Source organism: Linepithema humile, chromosome 4 (assembly GCF_040581485.1).
Source record: "Linepithema humile isolate Giens D197 chromosome 4, Lhum_UNIL_v1.0, whole genome shotgun sequence".
NCBI lineage: Eukaryota > Metazoa > Arthropoda > Insecta > Hymenoptera > Formicidae > Linepithema > Linepithema humile.
In genome coordinates, this window is record NC_090131.1 from 14,320,908 (window position 1) to 14,337,840 (window position 16,933).

General features: G+C 25.6%; 1 protein-coding gene across 5 annotated transcripts; it reads left to right on the top strand.

Moving 5' to 3' along the window:
• The first annotated feature begins 1,592 nt into the window (after positions 1-1,592).
• Positions 1,593-15,944, top strand: LOC136999732 (uncharacterized). Of its 5 annotated transcripts, none has more exons than XM_067354355.1 (14): positions 1,593-4,608; positions 5,309-5,461; positions 6,462-6,584; positions 7,364-7,486; positions 7,579-7,677; positions 8,370-8,471; positions 8,558-8,671; positions 8,767-8,859; positions 9,619-9,690; positions 10,384-10,464; positions 11,097-13,018; positions 13,129-13,211; positions 14,033-14,245; positions 14,522-15,944. In XM_067354355.1, exons 1-11 carry the CDS (start codon positions 4,509-4,511, stop codon positions 12,536-12,538), a joined length of 2,502 nt encoding a protein of 833 aa, XP_067210456.1. In that variant the 5' UTR covers positions 1,593-4,508; the 3' UTR covers positions 12,539-13,018; positions 13,129-13,211; positions 14,033-14,245; positions 14,522-15,944. The 5 variants fall into 5 exon arrangements, with proteins under 5 accessions (XP_067210456.1, XP_067210457.1, XP_067210455.1 ...); XM_067354354.1 differs by having other exon boundaries at positions 1,594-4,641; XM_067354356.1 differs by lacking the exon at positions 8,558-8,671 and having other exon boundaries at positions 1,593-4,641.
• Positions 15,945-16,933: the final 989 nt, after the last annotated feature.

Here is a 16,933-nt window from a genome sequence, read left to right on the forward strand (position 1 = left end):
ATATTGTTACAAGATTGCTGCAAGGTTGCAGCAACGGTAAAATGTCCGCTTTCAGAAATATTACTAAATAACAATGTATCAATATTGCAATAAAATATGTATGCAACATTATTTCGGAAATGTACGGTCAGACTGGATCTTTTATGCTTAACATTTTTCATGTGAACTTATGTACATTTTTCACTTAGCAAGCTATGCGCCGGTATTTTTGATTTTGAAACTTAGTCTCAAGATCAACAAAGTAAAGCCTATCTCAGATATTAAAGCCTATTATTGAGATTGAAGATTAAAGATTGAAATTTCATTAATCAGAACAAAAAAAATTTAGCTCCTTTCATTCCGATCAAATTTCAATCTTTAATCTTCAATTTTCAAAGCGTAGTTTGATACAGACATAGTGGCACGTAAATTGCTAAGTGAAAAATGTACACAAATTAACATGAAAAATATTATTAGACATAAAAGATCCAATGTGACCGTATAGTGATAAATTTTCTATTTATTTGATTATTATCATTTAGTTTAAAGGTAATAAAAATATAGATATACAGGGTGAGTCATTTTAAGTGACGCACTGAAATTTCTCAAAAATTATAGGAGATACAGAAAAATGGTTCAGACAAAAGTTGTTCAGGACAATGGAGGTCACCTATTTGTGCTAGTGACTTTGACCTTGAAGTCAATTTTCAAGGTCATTTGAAGGTCAGAGTTATTTTTTAAAATGAAAACCCCTATTTTTGATTCCAAAATCTAATAGCTGGTGTCAAGAGCTTTTCAAAACACTATAATGAAGTTATTTTTCATTAAGTACTTTTCGAGTTATGAGGCTTGTAAATTACAGTATTTTGACATAAAATACAAAATATCTTGTAAAACATTCAATTTTTGGGAATCTTACCTTAATACTTTTATGCATAAAATAATGAGACGAATCAATTGATATAAAGAAAACACATTGGTTTTAAAAAAAGTATGCAGTTGCATGTTGCAAATTACATATTTTTTCTTGAAAGCAACTATGTGTTTTCTTTATACCAATTGATTCGTCTCATTATTTTATGCATAAAAGTATTAAGGTAACATTCTCAAAAACTTGTTTTACAAGATATTTTATATTTTATGTCAAAATACTGTAATTTACAAGCCTCATAACTCGAAAAGTACTTAATGAAAAATAACTTCATTATAGTGTTTTGAAAAGCTCTTGGCACCAGCTATTAGATTTTGGAATCAAAAATAGGGGTTTCCATTTAAAAAAATAACTGACCTTCAAATGACCTTGAAAATTGACTTCAAGGTCAAAGTCACTAGCACAAATAGGTGACCCCCATTGTCCTGAACAACTTTTGTCTGAACCATTTTTCTGTATCTCCTATAATTTTTGAGAAATTTCAGTGCGTCACTTAAAATGACTCACCCTGTATATTATATAATATAAATAAATATTTATTTTATTAATAATATTGCATTATATTAAAAATAATATTAAATAATGTTAAATAATATTTGATTAAAAATAATGCATTATTAACATTTTTTTGTATACTACTTATTATATTTCAAGCAATAAAAGAACATAATAGGGCATTGTTTTTACAATATTTTTAAAATGTTGCTGTAATATTGTTTGAATGATATTGCAAATTCATATCCGTATAATATATCTGCAACGTTGCACTGCAATGTACAATATTATAACATTGCTGCAATGTTGCTGCAAGCTTGTATGCTGTATGGGACATGTCACTATATATCAAAGCAGAATATGTGAGAAATGTGTGATTTAACATATGACGTTATTTTAACGACAAAATGATATATCGCTTGATTAACAAAAACTATTTTATATAAATCAATTAGTAAATATACGCATATAAAATTAACTTATACTTAAATACGCAATTCTCGATAAGAATATTAATTGTTAAAAAAATCATCAAAATTAGAAATTTTTTAAACTTCAAAATTCTCGTTACTTTATTATTATATCTAACTTTCTGTCGAAATTACAGTAGCCTACAATAGCGTTCGTTTAGTACAGCGACACTTTATATGGAACGACTATTTTATAACGACACTTCTAGTTTCAGTGAAAGTATTATTTTATATGAATCAATTATTATTAAAAACATGTATGTGATATTTACTTGCGCTCAAATACATATTAATATTAATGAATAATATAAGAATATTAATTCTTAAAAAATCATCAAAATCGAAGCACTTAAAGTTTCAAGATTCTCATAAGTTACGAGAAACCATGAAGCATAATATAAACAGTTAATTACAACTTAGTACTTATTATTTTACTTAGCAATAAACAAGGTTAAACTACAAGTAAGGCGATCCTGGAGCCGTCTGTTTTACCGATTTCTTTAAATGCAATTTTATTTCTTTTTAGCTGTTTAGAATAAAAAATTCTTTTCTGTAATTAAAATACATATGCTAATGCATCGATGACGACTCAATTTGATCGGATTTTTTATTCCATTTAGCCAAAAAATAGAATAACTTTTGTCTGAACCATTTTTCTGTATCTCCTATAATTATTAAAAATAGAAGGTAAAACACATCGGATTTATTTTCAGCCACTGTAAAGCGTATCTACAAAAATGTTGTTAAAAAAAGTTGTTTTATATAAAGTGTCGTCATACTATCCAAACGCTCTGAATTCTCAGTAACGTATTTATCTGAAATATCCGACATTATTTAACATTCATAAATATAAAATAGAAATTATTAGAAAAAATATAGAAATTTTCTATGTAATATAACAAGTGATTTCATAAAAAAGTATAAGATTCATATTATATGCTGAATGTGTAACATTAAAAATTTATATAACTATCATGCAAGCGCCCTGTATTGCTATAGAGGTTGATTACGTCAGACTGTGATGTCACAAAATTTCCTATCGTCTACTTTCATACATATATATGAAGATTCAACAGCAAGAAATTCTACAAATACCATTTTTGTAATAGAGAAAAAATTTGTTGATTAAAAAAGCAATCATTTAAAATACAGTCATTTATTTCAAAAGTATGCTCAATTTCTACTTCGCATTGCAAAAGAATTGCGAATTAAAGATTACAATTTAATTAATCAGAACGAAAATAATCATTAAAATTATATGATTATTGAATTTTAATCTCAGTTCGCAATTCCATAATTTGACACGAGTTTTAGTTCGTATTTGATTTTAATTGGTTTATTTGGTCTATTGGTCTATCATTATTATTTATGAAATATAGTTGTTTATTTGGAAAGTGATGTAAATTCAATTCTGAAAGAAATAGCAAATTTGGTTTCTTTCAACAAAATTTGAACTTGTCCTTAAAAAGAATTAATATAGATAATTAATTACTACAGCAAAAAAGAATTAAAAATTAAAAATTCTTTAAATGATTATAATTGTAAGCATACAAGCGTCATAATTATATTTACATTTATTACAGAAAAGAATATCTCAACATTTACAACAAGATGTATTGTATATATTCATTCAAATATAAAATTCTCTTTTCTGTCTCGGCACTCACCATTAGGGCTATTCTACAATAAGCCGTAAATCGTATAGTCATAAGAAATTGACCAATTACAGACAAATCACATAAGAATTCATCGACTGTGATTGCTCAATTTCTTATGACTTTACGACTCACGGCTTATTGTAGAAAGCCTATTAGTCTTAAGAAATGATAATCACAGTCGATTATTCTTCTGTGATTTGTCTGTGATTGATCAATTTTTTAAGATTAAGACTAAGATTAAGATTAATACCGAAGCATAAATTAGTCATCAAACTGTGTGATAATGTATAAAGATATGTTTGTTTTTAGCTAAGATAGTACACTGCCCGTCAATGATTCGCTGGGTAGTGCAGTAGCCCTAACTTATTAGTCTAAGCCTAGATCTACAATAAGTATAGCCGTAAGAAATTGATCACTCACAAAACATAAAAGAATAATCGACTATGATTGGTCAATTTCTTACGCCTTAAAGCTTATTACATCTATTGTAAATTTAGGCCTATGGCGAATTCCCACTGAGCGCGTCACGCATCTTGTTCTATTTTATTCCATTCCATTACCATGCAATAAAATGAGATGCTTTAATTGGTTAATTTGTGACGCTGACGGATGACGCGACGCGTGACATATACGCTCAGAACATATTTGTCAGTAGGAATTCGCCATTAGGTCGATAAGTTAGAGGTTAGAGCTACTGTACGACCCAGCGAATCATAGACGGGCATTATACGTGAAAAACAGAGACGATGATACCTTATAGATACTATCTCTCTCGACATCAAGATTATCAGGCAGAAACAAAGGCAACGTTCGTATTAAACAGTAACCTAGCAATAAACAAACTAACTTAGCAACGATTATTTTTTGTATAATCGGCTATGAAACATGTAGAAACGTGTACGTTCGCGCTTTAACCACATTCAACCATGCTATAAATATTATCCAAAGAGTTGTATTGAAAATAGAAATTCTAATATGTACGCCTTAGTAAAATTTCATGATGGTATTTATCACGTGTGCAAATCAAATCTTATTACTTGTAAAGGCGTTACAAAAGCTACATACAGTGATAGACGTAAGTACCCAGCAAATATTATAGCGAAAAATGGTAAGTTGGAATTTTTTTATATTTTATAATGTATATTTTATATACGTTTTCAATGTTATTATTATATGTAAGTAATATCAATCACCATTATACGGTGGATATCAATGTTTTCTAAACTGAAATTGCACGCATATCAAAATATATTAGCACATGCATGAAAATGATATAGAGAAATGATGTAGCGAAAAAGCAAGAGCTGAGTATGCTCTGATATGTGCGTACAATTTTAGATAAAAAGGCATTAGTCTCATTGTGTTACTTGGTAATTATATTATTTATAAAGAAAATACAGAATTTTACAATGTATATAATAGCAAATTTCTCTAAATCCAATATTCATATTTTTTCATTATTGTACGAATAATCATAATTTTAATGTCTAATTATTTTTCTATTTGTTTTCATTCCAAAAAGTATAAATATCAATTCAATTCTTTAACGATGGTTTAAGAATGACTAATTAATTGCAATTGATTAATTAAAAGATTTTTACTTATAGTAGAGAGAGAGAGAGCTTCATCAAAGCTTTATTTGTTTTAATATAAAAGTCACATGTAATATTATTTTAGTTTGAAGAAAAAACTTTATAAATATGACATATTGAATTAAAAAACTGAATTATTATTATTAAATAGATTACTATTGAATATCTTTTTTATCATTACAGATAACAAAGCTATATTACACGAAATAAAACAGAATATATTTGCAAATAAACCACGTGTGTTTTGTAAAAAAATTTATTTCCAAAGTAGAAAGAGAAATACAAAATACAAAAATTATGATTATGAAAGGACTACGAATACCTGCGTATTCAAAGGTAAGTACAATATTATTAATTATTGCATTAATTATTTGACTTTTTTTCATAAGCATTAATGTAATGTAATATTTATTTACTTTAAAAATCATTACTTCTGATACATTTAATTAATATCATCAATTATTTAATATGTCAATAGTAATATACTTTTTTTCTTATGTTAGATATTAACACAACGACTTTTATGAATACATGAATACAATGAATACAAAAACGTTTCTACTGTACATGCTAAAATGTAATGCATATTTCTTTTTTATTTTTGTATTAGATATTAACATTTTCTAAATTCAGAGAAATTTTAGCAATTATACACTTTTTAACAATATATTCATGTTTGAGTATTCATAAAAAACTGAGAATAATGTTTCGCAATGTTCTTTTTTTTAAATATATGTTTGTTTTGTATTATAAAGATTACTTAATAATGCTAACTTTCAAATTATTTTTTAATAATAATCTGTAAATTATTATCATTTTCTCAAATAAAGAAAACGACAAATCGGAAACAGAAATTAAGACCTACAATTATAAAGACACTAATGTCTTAATATCTTTTGGTACGATTAATTAATATTATTATCTATATTATCAGTATATTATCAATATATTATTATCCATTATAACTTTATTCAATATTTCATGATATGGATGAGATGCATATAGGCCGGTATTCATAGTCGATTCTAATATTTAAGACCGTTTTAAGTACAGTCTTAAAATGTGACAGAGCCCTATTAGCGTCTTAAAACATTACTTAAGACGATCTTAAAATAAGAACGGACTATGAATACCGATCATAATATACTTTTTTTTCAAATACAGTCATTATGAATGCATAACCAAATAAAACGCATGATTGAAAGTTTTTTTTATCACAAATTTTGTAGGTGTATCAAAAAGTTTATATCAATCTCTTTAAGTATGTTTCTATAAATGCTAGAATGTATATTTTTCTTTTTTCCAATTAATAAATCAATCATCGACGAAAATAAAGGAAACGACGAACTGGAAACATCAGATATCCCAGTGATCATTGAAAAAAATAGAAACAATTGTTCAACTGAAACTGAAAGCAAGGAGAGTGGTATTGAAATGTTTGATGTTCCAATGCATAACAGTGAGTGTTCAAAATATTTTCATCTATTCCATGTATTAAAGATTGGCATAAATGCATTAACATTTAGCAAATTTAGAGTAGTTAGAAATTTTGGCAATAATCCACTTCCTAATTACACATATATATGTTTGACTTAATAATTTGTAAGAATAAAAATAATATTCTATAAAAGTTTTGTAAAATATTCTGTAAATATTTTGTAAAACTTTTTTTCTAATATAATTTCTTTCATACTAGTTTCTATACTAGTTTTTCATGATAAATGTTACTTTTCAAGGCTAAATTTTAAAATTATTTTTTAAAGTAATATTGTAATTATTGAATAAAGTAATATTTTAAAGTAAAATTATTTTTTAAAGTAATATCATGTTAAAGAGTTTATTCATTGTTTCATGACATATACGAGATAATATAATATAACAAATTTCGACAGTCACTTTCTAAAGACATATTCACATGTTTCATTATTTATAATTTGTAAAAATAAGACTAATATTCCGTAAAAGTTTTTTCTTTTTAATATACATATATATGTGTTTCGCATGAATGTTCACTAATACTAAATTTAATTTTTTTTTAAATAATATTTAAGTTATTATTGTTTTCTCCAATAAATAACAGTAATTAATACATATTAAAACAAAACGCATATAACTGAAACTTAATCATAAATAATTTTGTAAGAGCGTATTAAAAAATTTATGCCAGTCTCTCTAAGTACATTTCTATTACGAAAGCTAGAATATAATGCACATTTTCTTTTTTGCTATTACATTAAGATATAGATAAACCAACCATAACAGTCACTGATGAAAGTAGAAGGTATGACAGACCAGAAACAGCAGAAATAGAAATTAAGGATTGTGATTATCTAGACACCAGTAATGTTCCAACATCTTCTAGTACGATTAATTAATATATTTTATCCATTACAATTTTATTCAATATTTCATGATATGAATGAAATACATAATATACTTTTTTTCTACATCAGATATCAACGCAGTAATCATCGAAAATGGAAATAGTTGTCCAACTGAGATTCAAAGCAAAGATAGTAATATAGAAACGTTTGATGTTCCAATACATAACAGTGAGTATTCAAAATATATATTTCCATGTTTTCTATATATTAGGCTGCATTAACATTTACTAAATTTAGAATTATTAAAAACTTGGCAATCATAAACCAGTAGTCATATATATAGTCGGTTCTTATATATAAGATTTTCTTAAGTATAATCTTAAAACATAAATCAATCATATACAATTTTTATAATTTTATTAAAATTATAATAATACTAATCTTTCAAACAACACTGAGCCAGTGCTGGTAGCTCTGGCAACCAGTATTGGACCGTTCGTAAGATCAACACTGGATCAGTGCAGGCTAACTACACTGAACCAGTATCGTTTATCAGTATTGGGACAAACTTATCATCCGACGCTGCGCCAAAACTGAGCCAGTAGTGTTGCCAGTACTGCAATTCAGGCAATCATTACTGGTCCAGTATTGGGCCGATTGCAAAATCCTATATGGGTAAGGACGGAGCGGCAACAGAAAAGAAAGATTGCTATTATCAGGAGAGCACTGATCTTCGAGCATCTTCTAGTATAATTAACGAAAATAAGAGTAACGATAGACTAGAAACAGAAAAAAACTGTTCTTATAAAAAAACCATTGATCTTCCTACATCTGGTATATTTAACTAATTATAGATTATATCTGCAATTACTATTTGATTATATGAACAAAGTACTAATATATCTTTTTTCTTATATCAGATATTAATACAATTTTGAATAAAAATGAGAACGTATGTCACAGTGAAATACAAAATATAGACTGTAATATTAATGGAATTTCAGATGTGCTTTTACCTTGTGGTTAGTATTTTTAATATTATGAATTATCTATAATCTATTTTATAAGTTTTAAAGAAAGATAATATATTTTTCAATTTTAATATTAGATTTGGTTAGTAAATCAATTAGTAAATCAGTAAGCATCGATAAAGACATAAGCAATGAAAGAACTGATAAATTCAATGAAGTCTGGCAAGATGTTGAAATTTTATTATCTTGTGGTAAATTTATTTTCATATTTTTCATAATACTAGTTACTTCTGAAAATTATTTTGATGATAACTACTGATTACATCATTATAATTGTTTTTGTTAGAACCTTTGTCAGAACCTGCAAGTATACAGACATGTAATGCAGTTGAAAATAATCTGGAAATTGACAATATTAACATGGACGTCTCATTAACAGGTATGTTTCTTATTTTCTAGTTTGGGAAGTAACATGTTATTGTAACGTGTTATTGTTACTTTATTCTTTCTGAAACAGTAACATACTTATATTTTTTTTAGTAACAACGAATTTAACATTTTCTTTTATTGTTACTTTTTACATTTTGAACCTATTTCTGATGTATTGTTTATGTATTTAATCTTTAATTAGTATATTATTTTTTATATTTAAAATATCTTAAGTATAAAGATAATCATAAATCAATCATATATTAGTGTAGTTCTATGATACATTAGCTGCATATTTTAAAAACAAACTGTCTTTACTTTAAATTAAAAATTCACATTAAAATTTTTGAACATAAGATCAACAGTGCAAAAACGTATAAATTTTGCTATATTTATAAGTTTAATGAATCAACAATTTTTATTTGCATTTTAAGCATTTTAAAATATTTCTCTTTAAATTTGTGTGGTATTTTGAAATTAAGATTATATTGCTTTTAATAATATTTGAACAAAAACATTTAAAAAATAAATTTTTAAATTTGATATTGGTTTAACATTTAAAAAATAACGATGACAAATTAAAAGTAACTTTTAAAAAGTAACTTTCCCAATTTTGATTGTATTATAATTGAATATGTTGAATATTACAAAAAAAATTAATGAAGCTTAATATTTCTTATGCAGTAAGTAATACCTGAATTCATTATCACTTGCTGTTATGCATTATTAAATAAGCTTATTTGTTTTCATTCTATTTTTTTGTTTACAGATTTACTTAACATATCTCCATCTACATTTATTTTAGATGATTGTGTTAGAAGAATATCTTTTAATACTACTGGTATGTAAAAGTTAATTATATTTAATATTTTTGAGGAATTTGTAAAATAGTAGAATCAGTCATTTATAGGATTTAAAACTAAATATTTCAAAAACTATATTAATATCAAAATAAAACAGAATGGAAGTTATTTTTTAATATAGTTCAAATTGAGATTTTACATTACTCTTACAATATATCTTTCGCGTATTTTCTTGTAAATGTAAAATTAAAATTAACAATGTGACCACCTAGTTATTAATCACTATTTTCATGTAGTTATAATTTTGATTGCTAAGATTAGGAATGTTTAGATGTAAAAACACATGAATATTATTATAGGAGCTAGATACAAAATATAGTAAATGATCCTGACATCCTTTTTGAAGTATTAAATTTGTTACAATGGACATCATAAACAATATATATTTTTTGCAATAATATATGAAAATTTATGTTATAACAATTGTCTTTATTATCTATATTGAAAAGTAAAAACCTGAGTATGATATTTCGATAATAATAAAATGTTTTCCTAACTTTAAATTGCTAATATTATATATGAGATATCACAGATTGTTTGCAAGTTTCTAAGCAGTTTTTATTATTAAAATATATCATATTTTATAATTAACTTTTTAATTTTAAGTATTTAATTTTGATTTTAATTTTATAACAAATTATACGTATATTTTTAAAAATTTATATTTGTAGATGATACGTGTAATTCTATTACATGTCAAAATGTGAGTCAAATAGGAAATGAAGCAAATGTCCAAATATCATCAACACTTGGTATGTAAATTGTAAAAGCTCTTTTTGATTATTTTTGTAAATTTATTAAGATTCTTGGTCCTTTATTATAGATTTTAGCTTTATGATAAAAAAAGAGAAAATTTTATGAAGAATTCTTATAAGATAGTTCAAATAAAAAGATATATTTATAAGATAAGATTAATTTAGACTTTATAAAATACTCAGAAAACTTTTTTCTTCTGTTTTGATAAATATCAATAAAATTAATGTGATATATCTAATTAAAAACCAAATAACACACAACTTTATATCTGTTTGTTATATTTAGTACAGTTCAAAAAAGTTATTAAGCAAAAGAAAAATTTTCGGAAATATAAATTATTTTTCAATTATGTGATTTTTTAATGTGATTTTTAATTTTATAGCTTATTATCGATTTATTATTACAGTTATTGATTACTAAAGCAAAAAGAAAGTTTTTTTTCTATACTTTATTAAGTTATTTAATTAATTACAAATATCATTGTATATATATTTTTATTTCAAGATATATTTTGCAAGAATTTTGAACATGAATTTTTTCGCTTTTGATGTCATGAGTTGAGATAACTAAGGTAATGAACGAAATGAATTAAACCCAATACTTACCTAATCTACATCTTTTTTTACAGACGTTGAAAATGGTAAAGAAAGTAGTGAATCAGAATATGTACCATCAGAAGATGAACATTTATCGGATAATGAACTGCCACAAAAACGCAAATCAAGCTTAAACACAACTGTAACTTCAATGTCAAGTTTAGATGCCTCGCAAATTAATGGTAATGGATGCAACGATGAAAATATGTATGTAGAGACTTCTAATGCAAGATCTCCTAAAAAAAACTATTGTATATTTTGTTCAAAATTGCAAACACAACTTGCACGACATCTAGAAAAAGTACATCGTAATGAATTGGATGTAAAAAGGTTTACGGCTTTACCCAAAAATAACACAGAAAGGAAAAAAATTATAGAAATTTTACGAAAAAATGGCAATTTTAAATTTAATACAAATTCGACATTGAATAATGGACAACTTATAGTATCTAGACGTCCCAATGAAAAATATAACAAGCTCGCCAGAGATTTTATTGCTTGCTCAAAATGTAAAGGTTTCTTTGCAAAAAGTACAATACGTCATCATTCTCGAACCTGCTTTGGAAAAGATTTTCGGAAGAATAAATGTATTATGATAATGGGTAGAAAAATTATGTGCAGGTTACATTCTTCGGCAAATGAAACTTTGAAGAAAATGGTATTTCCAGTCATGCGTGAAGACGAGATTACACGCATTATAAGATATGATGAATTATTGATTTTATTTGGAAATAAACTCTGCATTAAATACAAATCTCAACATCATCATGACATGATACGTGCAAGATTGCGTCTTCTTGGCCGCTTCCTTTTGGCATTAAAAAGTATAAATAAAAATATAAAAAACTTTGAATCGCTATATCGTCCAGCAGTATATGATGACTGTATCCATGCGATAAATATAGTTGCAAGATATAATGATGAAGAAAAAATATATGAAGCTCCTGCAGTGGCGGCAAACTTATCCACTTTAATTAAACACATTGGAAATCTTCTTATCGCAGAATGTATAAAGAGGGAAGATTCAGAAAAAAAGAAACTAGTTAAAGACTTCTTAAAGTTATTAGTTGTTGATATTGGGACAAGTGTAAATAAGACTGTTATGGAAACACAATCAGCTCAGAAAAGACGTAAAAAAGTTATTCTACCATCATTGGAAGATATCAAAATATTATATAAATATTTGGAAAAAAAGCGAATTGAAGCTTTTACAACACTACAACAATCCTTTTCTTATCATAGTTGGCTTTCTTTAGCAGAAGCTACACTAATATCTGTACTTGTATTTAATAGACGACGGTCGGGAGAAATGGAGCGAATTCTTATTGAAGATTTCCAAAGTTACGAAAAACTACATGAAAACGTAAATACCGACATTTATACATTATTATCAAAAAAAATAAAAAAATTGCGGAAAAATATATTCGATTCTGTATTAGGGGCAAATTGGGCCGTGGAGTGCCCGTTTTATTAACAAAGCAGTTATTTGAAAGTATTAATTTAATTTTAAAATTTCGCAAAGAAGCTGAAATACCTAAAACAAATCCTTACGTATTTGCATTACCTGGCTATAATAAAAAAAGATTTAGACATCTTAAAGCCTGCATTTTATTACGAAAATTTGCAGAAGAATGTAATGCAAGTCAGTCTACTACTTTGCGTGCTACAGAATTGCGGAAGCATGTGGCAACATACTGTATTCAATTAAATCTTGATGAGATTGATGTATCTGATCTTGCTACATTTATGGGTCATTCTGAGAAAATACATAAGGATCATTATAGACAACCATTGGCAAGCAGAGATATATTAAAAGTTTCACAATATTTGGAAGCAGTTCAAGGAAATAAAAATATTTCAGATGACGAAACTTCAACAAATAACAGTTCCGAAAGTGATGAAGAAGCAAAACAGAACAACTTTAATAGCTCAAATAAAGAAAATATACATTCAGGTAATAACATTTTACATTTGTATTTCTTATGCATAATATTCTATTTCTATACAATATATATACATATATATATATAATTCCTTTCAAATATTCACAAACATTTATTTCAGACACAAATTTATATGACTTACCTGATGATATAATACATAATCAACAAAGGAATAGCGATGGAAAAAAAAACAAAAACGTTCAAGTGAGTATTTTACATTAAATATGTGAAATTTTAATGTTGTATGTTTTATTTTTCTAAGAATTGTTTAAAAATGTTTGCAGAGTCTTGTATCTTATATATACAGGGTGATTCAAAATAACCTGATGTCCTTGCAATGCCATATTCTTGAGCGAATTCTGAGACAATTTTTCCTTTTACAAAATTTTGTCCGAAGCTTAGTTTTCGAGTTATAATTGAAAATAGTTTGCTACTTACGAGTCCGATAGTTATAATTGAAAATAGATAGCAACTTACGAGTTCGGTACAACGGACAGACAGAGACGGTGTAATGCGTCATGAGACGATAGTAAACACTTGACAGTCTCATTATACGTTGCGCGTCCCTGCCTGCCTGTTGTACCGAACTCGTAAGTTGCTATCTATTTTCAATTATAACTCGAAAACTAAGCTTCGGACAAAATTTTGTAAAAGGAAAAATCGTCTCAGAATTCGCTTAAGAATATGGCATTGCAAGGACATCAGGTTATTTTGAATCACCCTGTATATATATATATATATATATATATCATAGAGATTATATAAAAGTTATGAGTTATAAGAGTTACAAGTTATAAGAAATTATGGCACAAAAGTGTTTGTAAATCTCATGTACCTATTTTAGTATAATGTTTAACAACATTTCTTTTTAAATTTAATTTTCAGTATACTTTTTATTTTATTTTTAGTATAATTTTTTCTTTTAACATTTCATTTTTTTCTCAAATTTATATATCATGATTATTATTATATATTATTTATACGTATATAAGTATCACTTTAACAATACTGGTTTTTTTTACTAGCATCGCCATATGGAAAAACTAAAAGAATTCGTTGGTCTCAGAAAGAACAAGAAACAGCACTTCATGCATTTGCTAAACATATGGAAAATTTAACATTACCCTCTTTGAGAGAAATACAAGAAGTAAAGAAACAGTACACTTCTCTTGCACAACGTACATCCCCACAAATAAAAACGTGGATACATAATAAACAAAAAGCTTTTCGTAAACAATGTGAGTATGTATTATGTTAATACTTAAAAACATTTTTAAAATAGAAAATTAATTATTGTTACACTATTAATGTGACAAAAGTAAATGCAATTAGTAAATTATATGCAGTTTTACTAATATATAATTAACTAATTTATGCAATTAGTAAATTATATATTATGTTATTTTCATAGTTATTTGCTAATTATTAGAGCAAGGAAAAGTATATCGGTATATTTTACAAACATACTCAATTGATTGTAAGTATTATTTTATGAATATATCTTTTTGTTTCAGGAATTTTAATATCTTTCTCAAACTTTTGATGTTCTTCTGATGTCACAGACCTTCTTGCTTTTGATGTCTGTCATATACTTATTCGCTTTTCTTAAGTTAAGACTGCATCAGTGAACAAAAGTATACCTATCAATAATAAGTTTATTTGACTTCAAGTTGGAGTTTTGAAATTTCATGAATATTTCTAGCGATATTAAAAAGATACGTATATTTTAAGTTTTATTCTATTAAGTATCTTTCAACTAAAGAAACTTTAAGATATATATGGATGTGCAATGACAAATGCAATATCTGTAATGTTATTTAATTTTGATTATAATTATGTAATTTTAAGTTTATGTCTGTCTATAAGTATATCTATATATTGCTGCTATACGTTAAAAAGGATGAAGATACTTAAATGATAATTGCTAGAGAGTGTAAACATTTTATAGTATTTTTACATACTTTTTAAGTCATTACTTTAAAGAAGTGCCTTTATTTAAAAACTAAAATAAGAGTGATAAAAAGCAATACTGTCTTATACTTTATATAATCAGCTATTTTAAAGCATAAAAGTTGTTTAATTTTGATTTTAGTTTATTATTCAAAACTATAGAATTATTCAAATTTACTATAGAATAACAAATAAATGCAAAGTTTCTTTACTAGCATTTGATAAAAAGTACAAATATCTAAGAGATTATATCTTTAATTTAAAGAAAACATGGTAACTATAGTACATTATTCTTGTGATATACTAAGTAAAATATGTCAAGTATAAATTTATACTGATAGAATGTGATATTTCATGTATTACAATAATTTTCACTCATATGTAGGAATATAATAATTTAAGTTCAATTTGTGATTAGATTTATTTGCATACGAGGATATTGTATCTATCTATGTATGAATGTAATCTTTTGAACTTATGAATGTAATCTTTTGTAACTTTGATGTTTATGTATTACTTTTATATTATAAGCAGTTATTCTACATTATAAGCAGTTATGTTCTATGTCTATTTAAGTCTTGTGTCTAAACAATGCTATTAATCGTTCAGATAAGGAAAGAATTGACAAATCGCATTTTAACTATTCAGACTAATGTGATTGAACAATTGTTTTCCATTCAAAATCTTGGAGCGATTTCTAATATTGCAGATACAAGGTTTTAGATATAATACTTGCCTGATAGAAAATGATTTTATATTGCATAATTTATGAAATTTCTTATGTAATTGATGTTCTTTATTTTTCTTATATATATATTTTACACTTTGTAAACATTACACTTATTTTTCTTTATTTCTTTATTAATTTGTTTTCTATCTAAACATATAAAACAGAAAAAAAGATTACATTCAAAATGTTATAAAAGAAAATAAATATTCTAAAATTATACTTATCTGAATAAAGAAATTAAGATTTAAAAAATCAAACAGATTTGGTTTGTGCTTATAACTTTATGAGTAACATTGAGGAAATCAAATAGATTCGTTCCATAAGATAAAACCTTAGGATAAGTAATATTCCAATTAGTAAATTCTTTAAATTTGAAGACCGGTATTCATAGTCCATGTCTTATTCCTAGTGAAAATATTTTCACATAATATTTTTCAAGAAATGTTTTTAATTTATAAAGAACTTCAAAAAATTCTGTAAACTTTTTCAAATTTTGTAAGTTTTCTTCAGAAATTATAAAATAAAAAATCGTAGAAATTTTAAACTATTTCAGAATTTTACATAAAAAACTTATATATAGAAAGTATTCCAAGAAAAATTTCAGTTTAAGGCGTTCATTTTAATTGCACTAATGTTGCATTGAAATTTCATTCCTCATTCCTTTAATGCTTCAATGATACATTCTATTAATTCAAAAGATAAGAAAAGAGCATTTTTTTCTATTTAAAAATTTTTCTTTCTTCATTATTTATTAAAGTTTATATACAGTCATATGCAGTCTAAAATAATGACAATACTGCAAATCTATATTTATATATAAATAACACGCGAAATATGGATTTTCACTACTATCAGAGTATATTTCGAAATACATTTATATTATTAATTTTAGTTACCTAAAATGCATCTTAATACAGCGTCCAATAATAAAATAGAAGTAATATTTAAATAAAATAAAAATAATATTTAATTATATCAATAGGTTCCTTTTTTATAGCTAAACTATTATACTCTCTTTGTATTTAAAGAAATATGTATATATTTAATATTTGACAAAAGCAAGAAGGAAAATTTCAGTGCAACAATAGAAAGCAAGTTTATTAATAAAATCATCAACATTATTTCGAAATCATCAAAAGAAGAGAGAAAGCAATGCGGATCCGCATTTTACGCAAGTTACGCCTCATGTACACAGATGCACTGACACGTATCAACATGTCCGTTAAACTGCGCAAAACTATATGAT

Coding starts and splice junctions, on each gene's coding strand:
- LOC136999732 (XM_067354354.1), top strand. CDS start 4,509: ATGTACGCCTTAGTAAAATTTCATGATGGTATTTATCACGTGTGCAAA. Junction 8,472..8,557: donor AGATGTGCTTTTACCTTGTG/GTTAGTATTTTT, acceptor TTTTAATATTAG/ATTTGGTTAGTAAATCAATT. Junction 10,465..11,096: donor CCAAATATCATCAACACTTG/GTATGTAAATTG, acceptor CTTTTTTTACAG/ACGTTGAAAATGGTAAAGAA.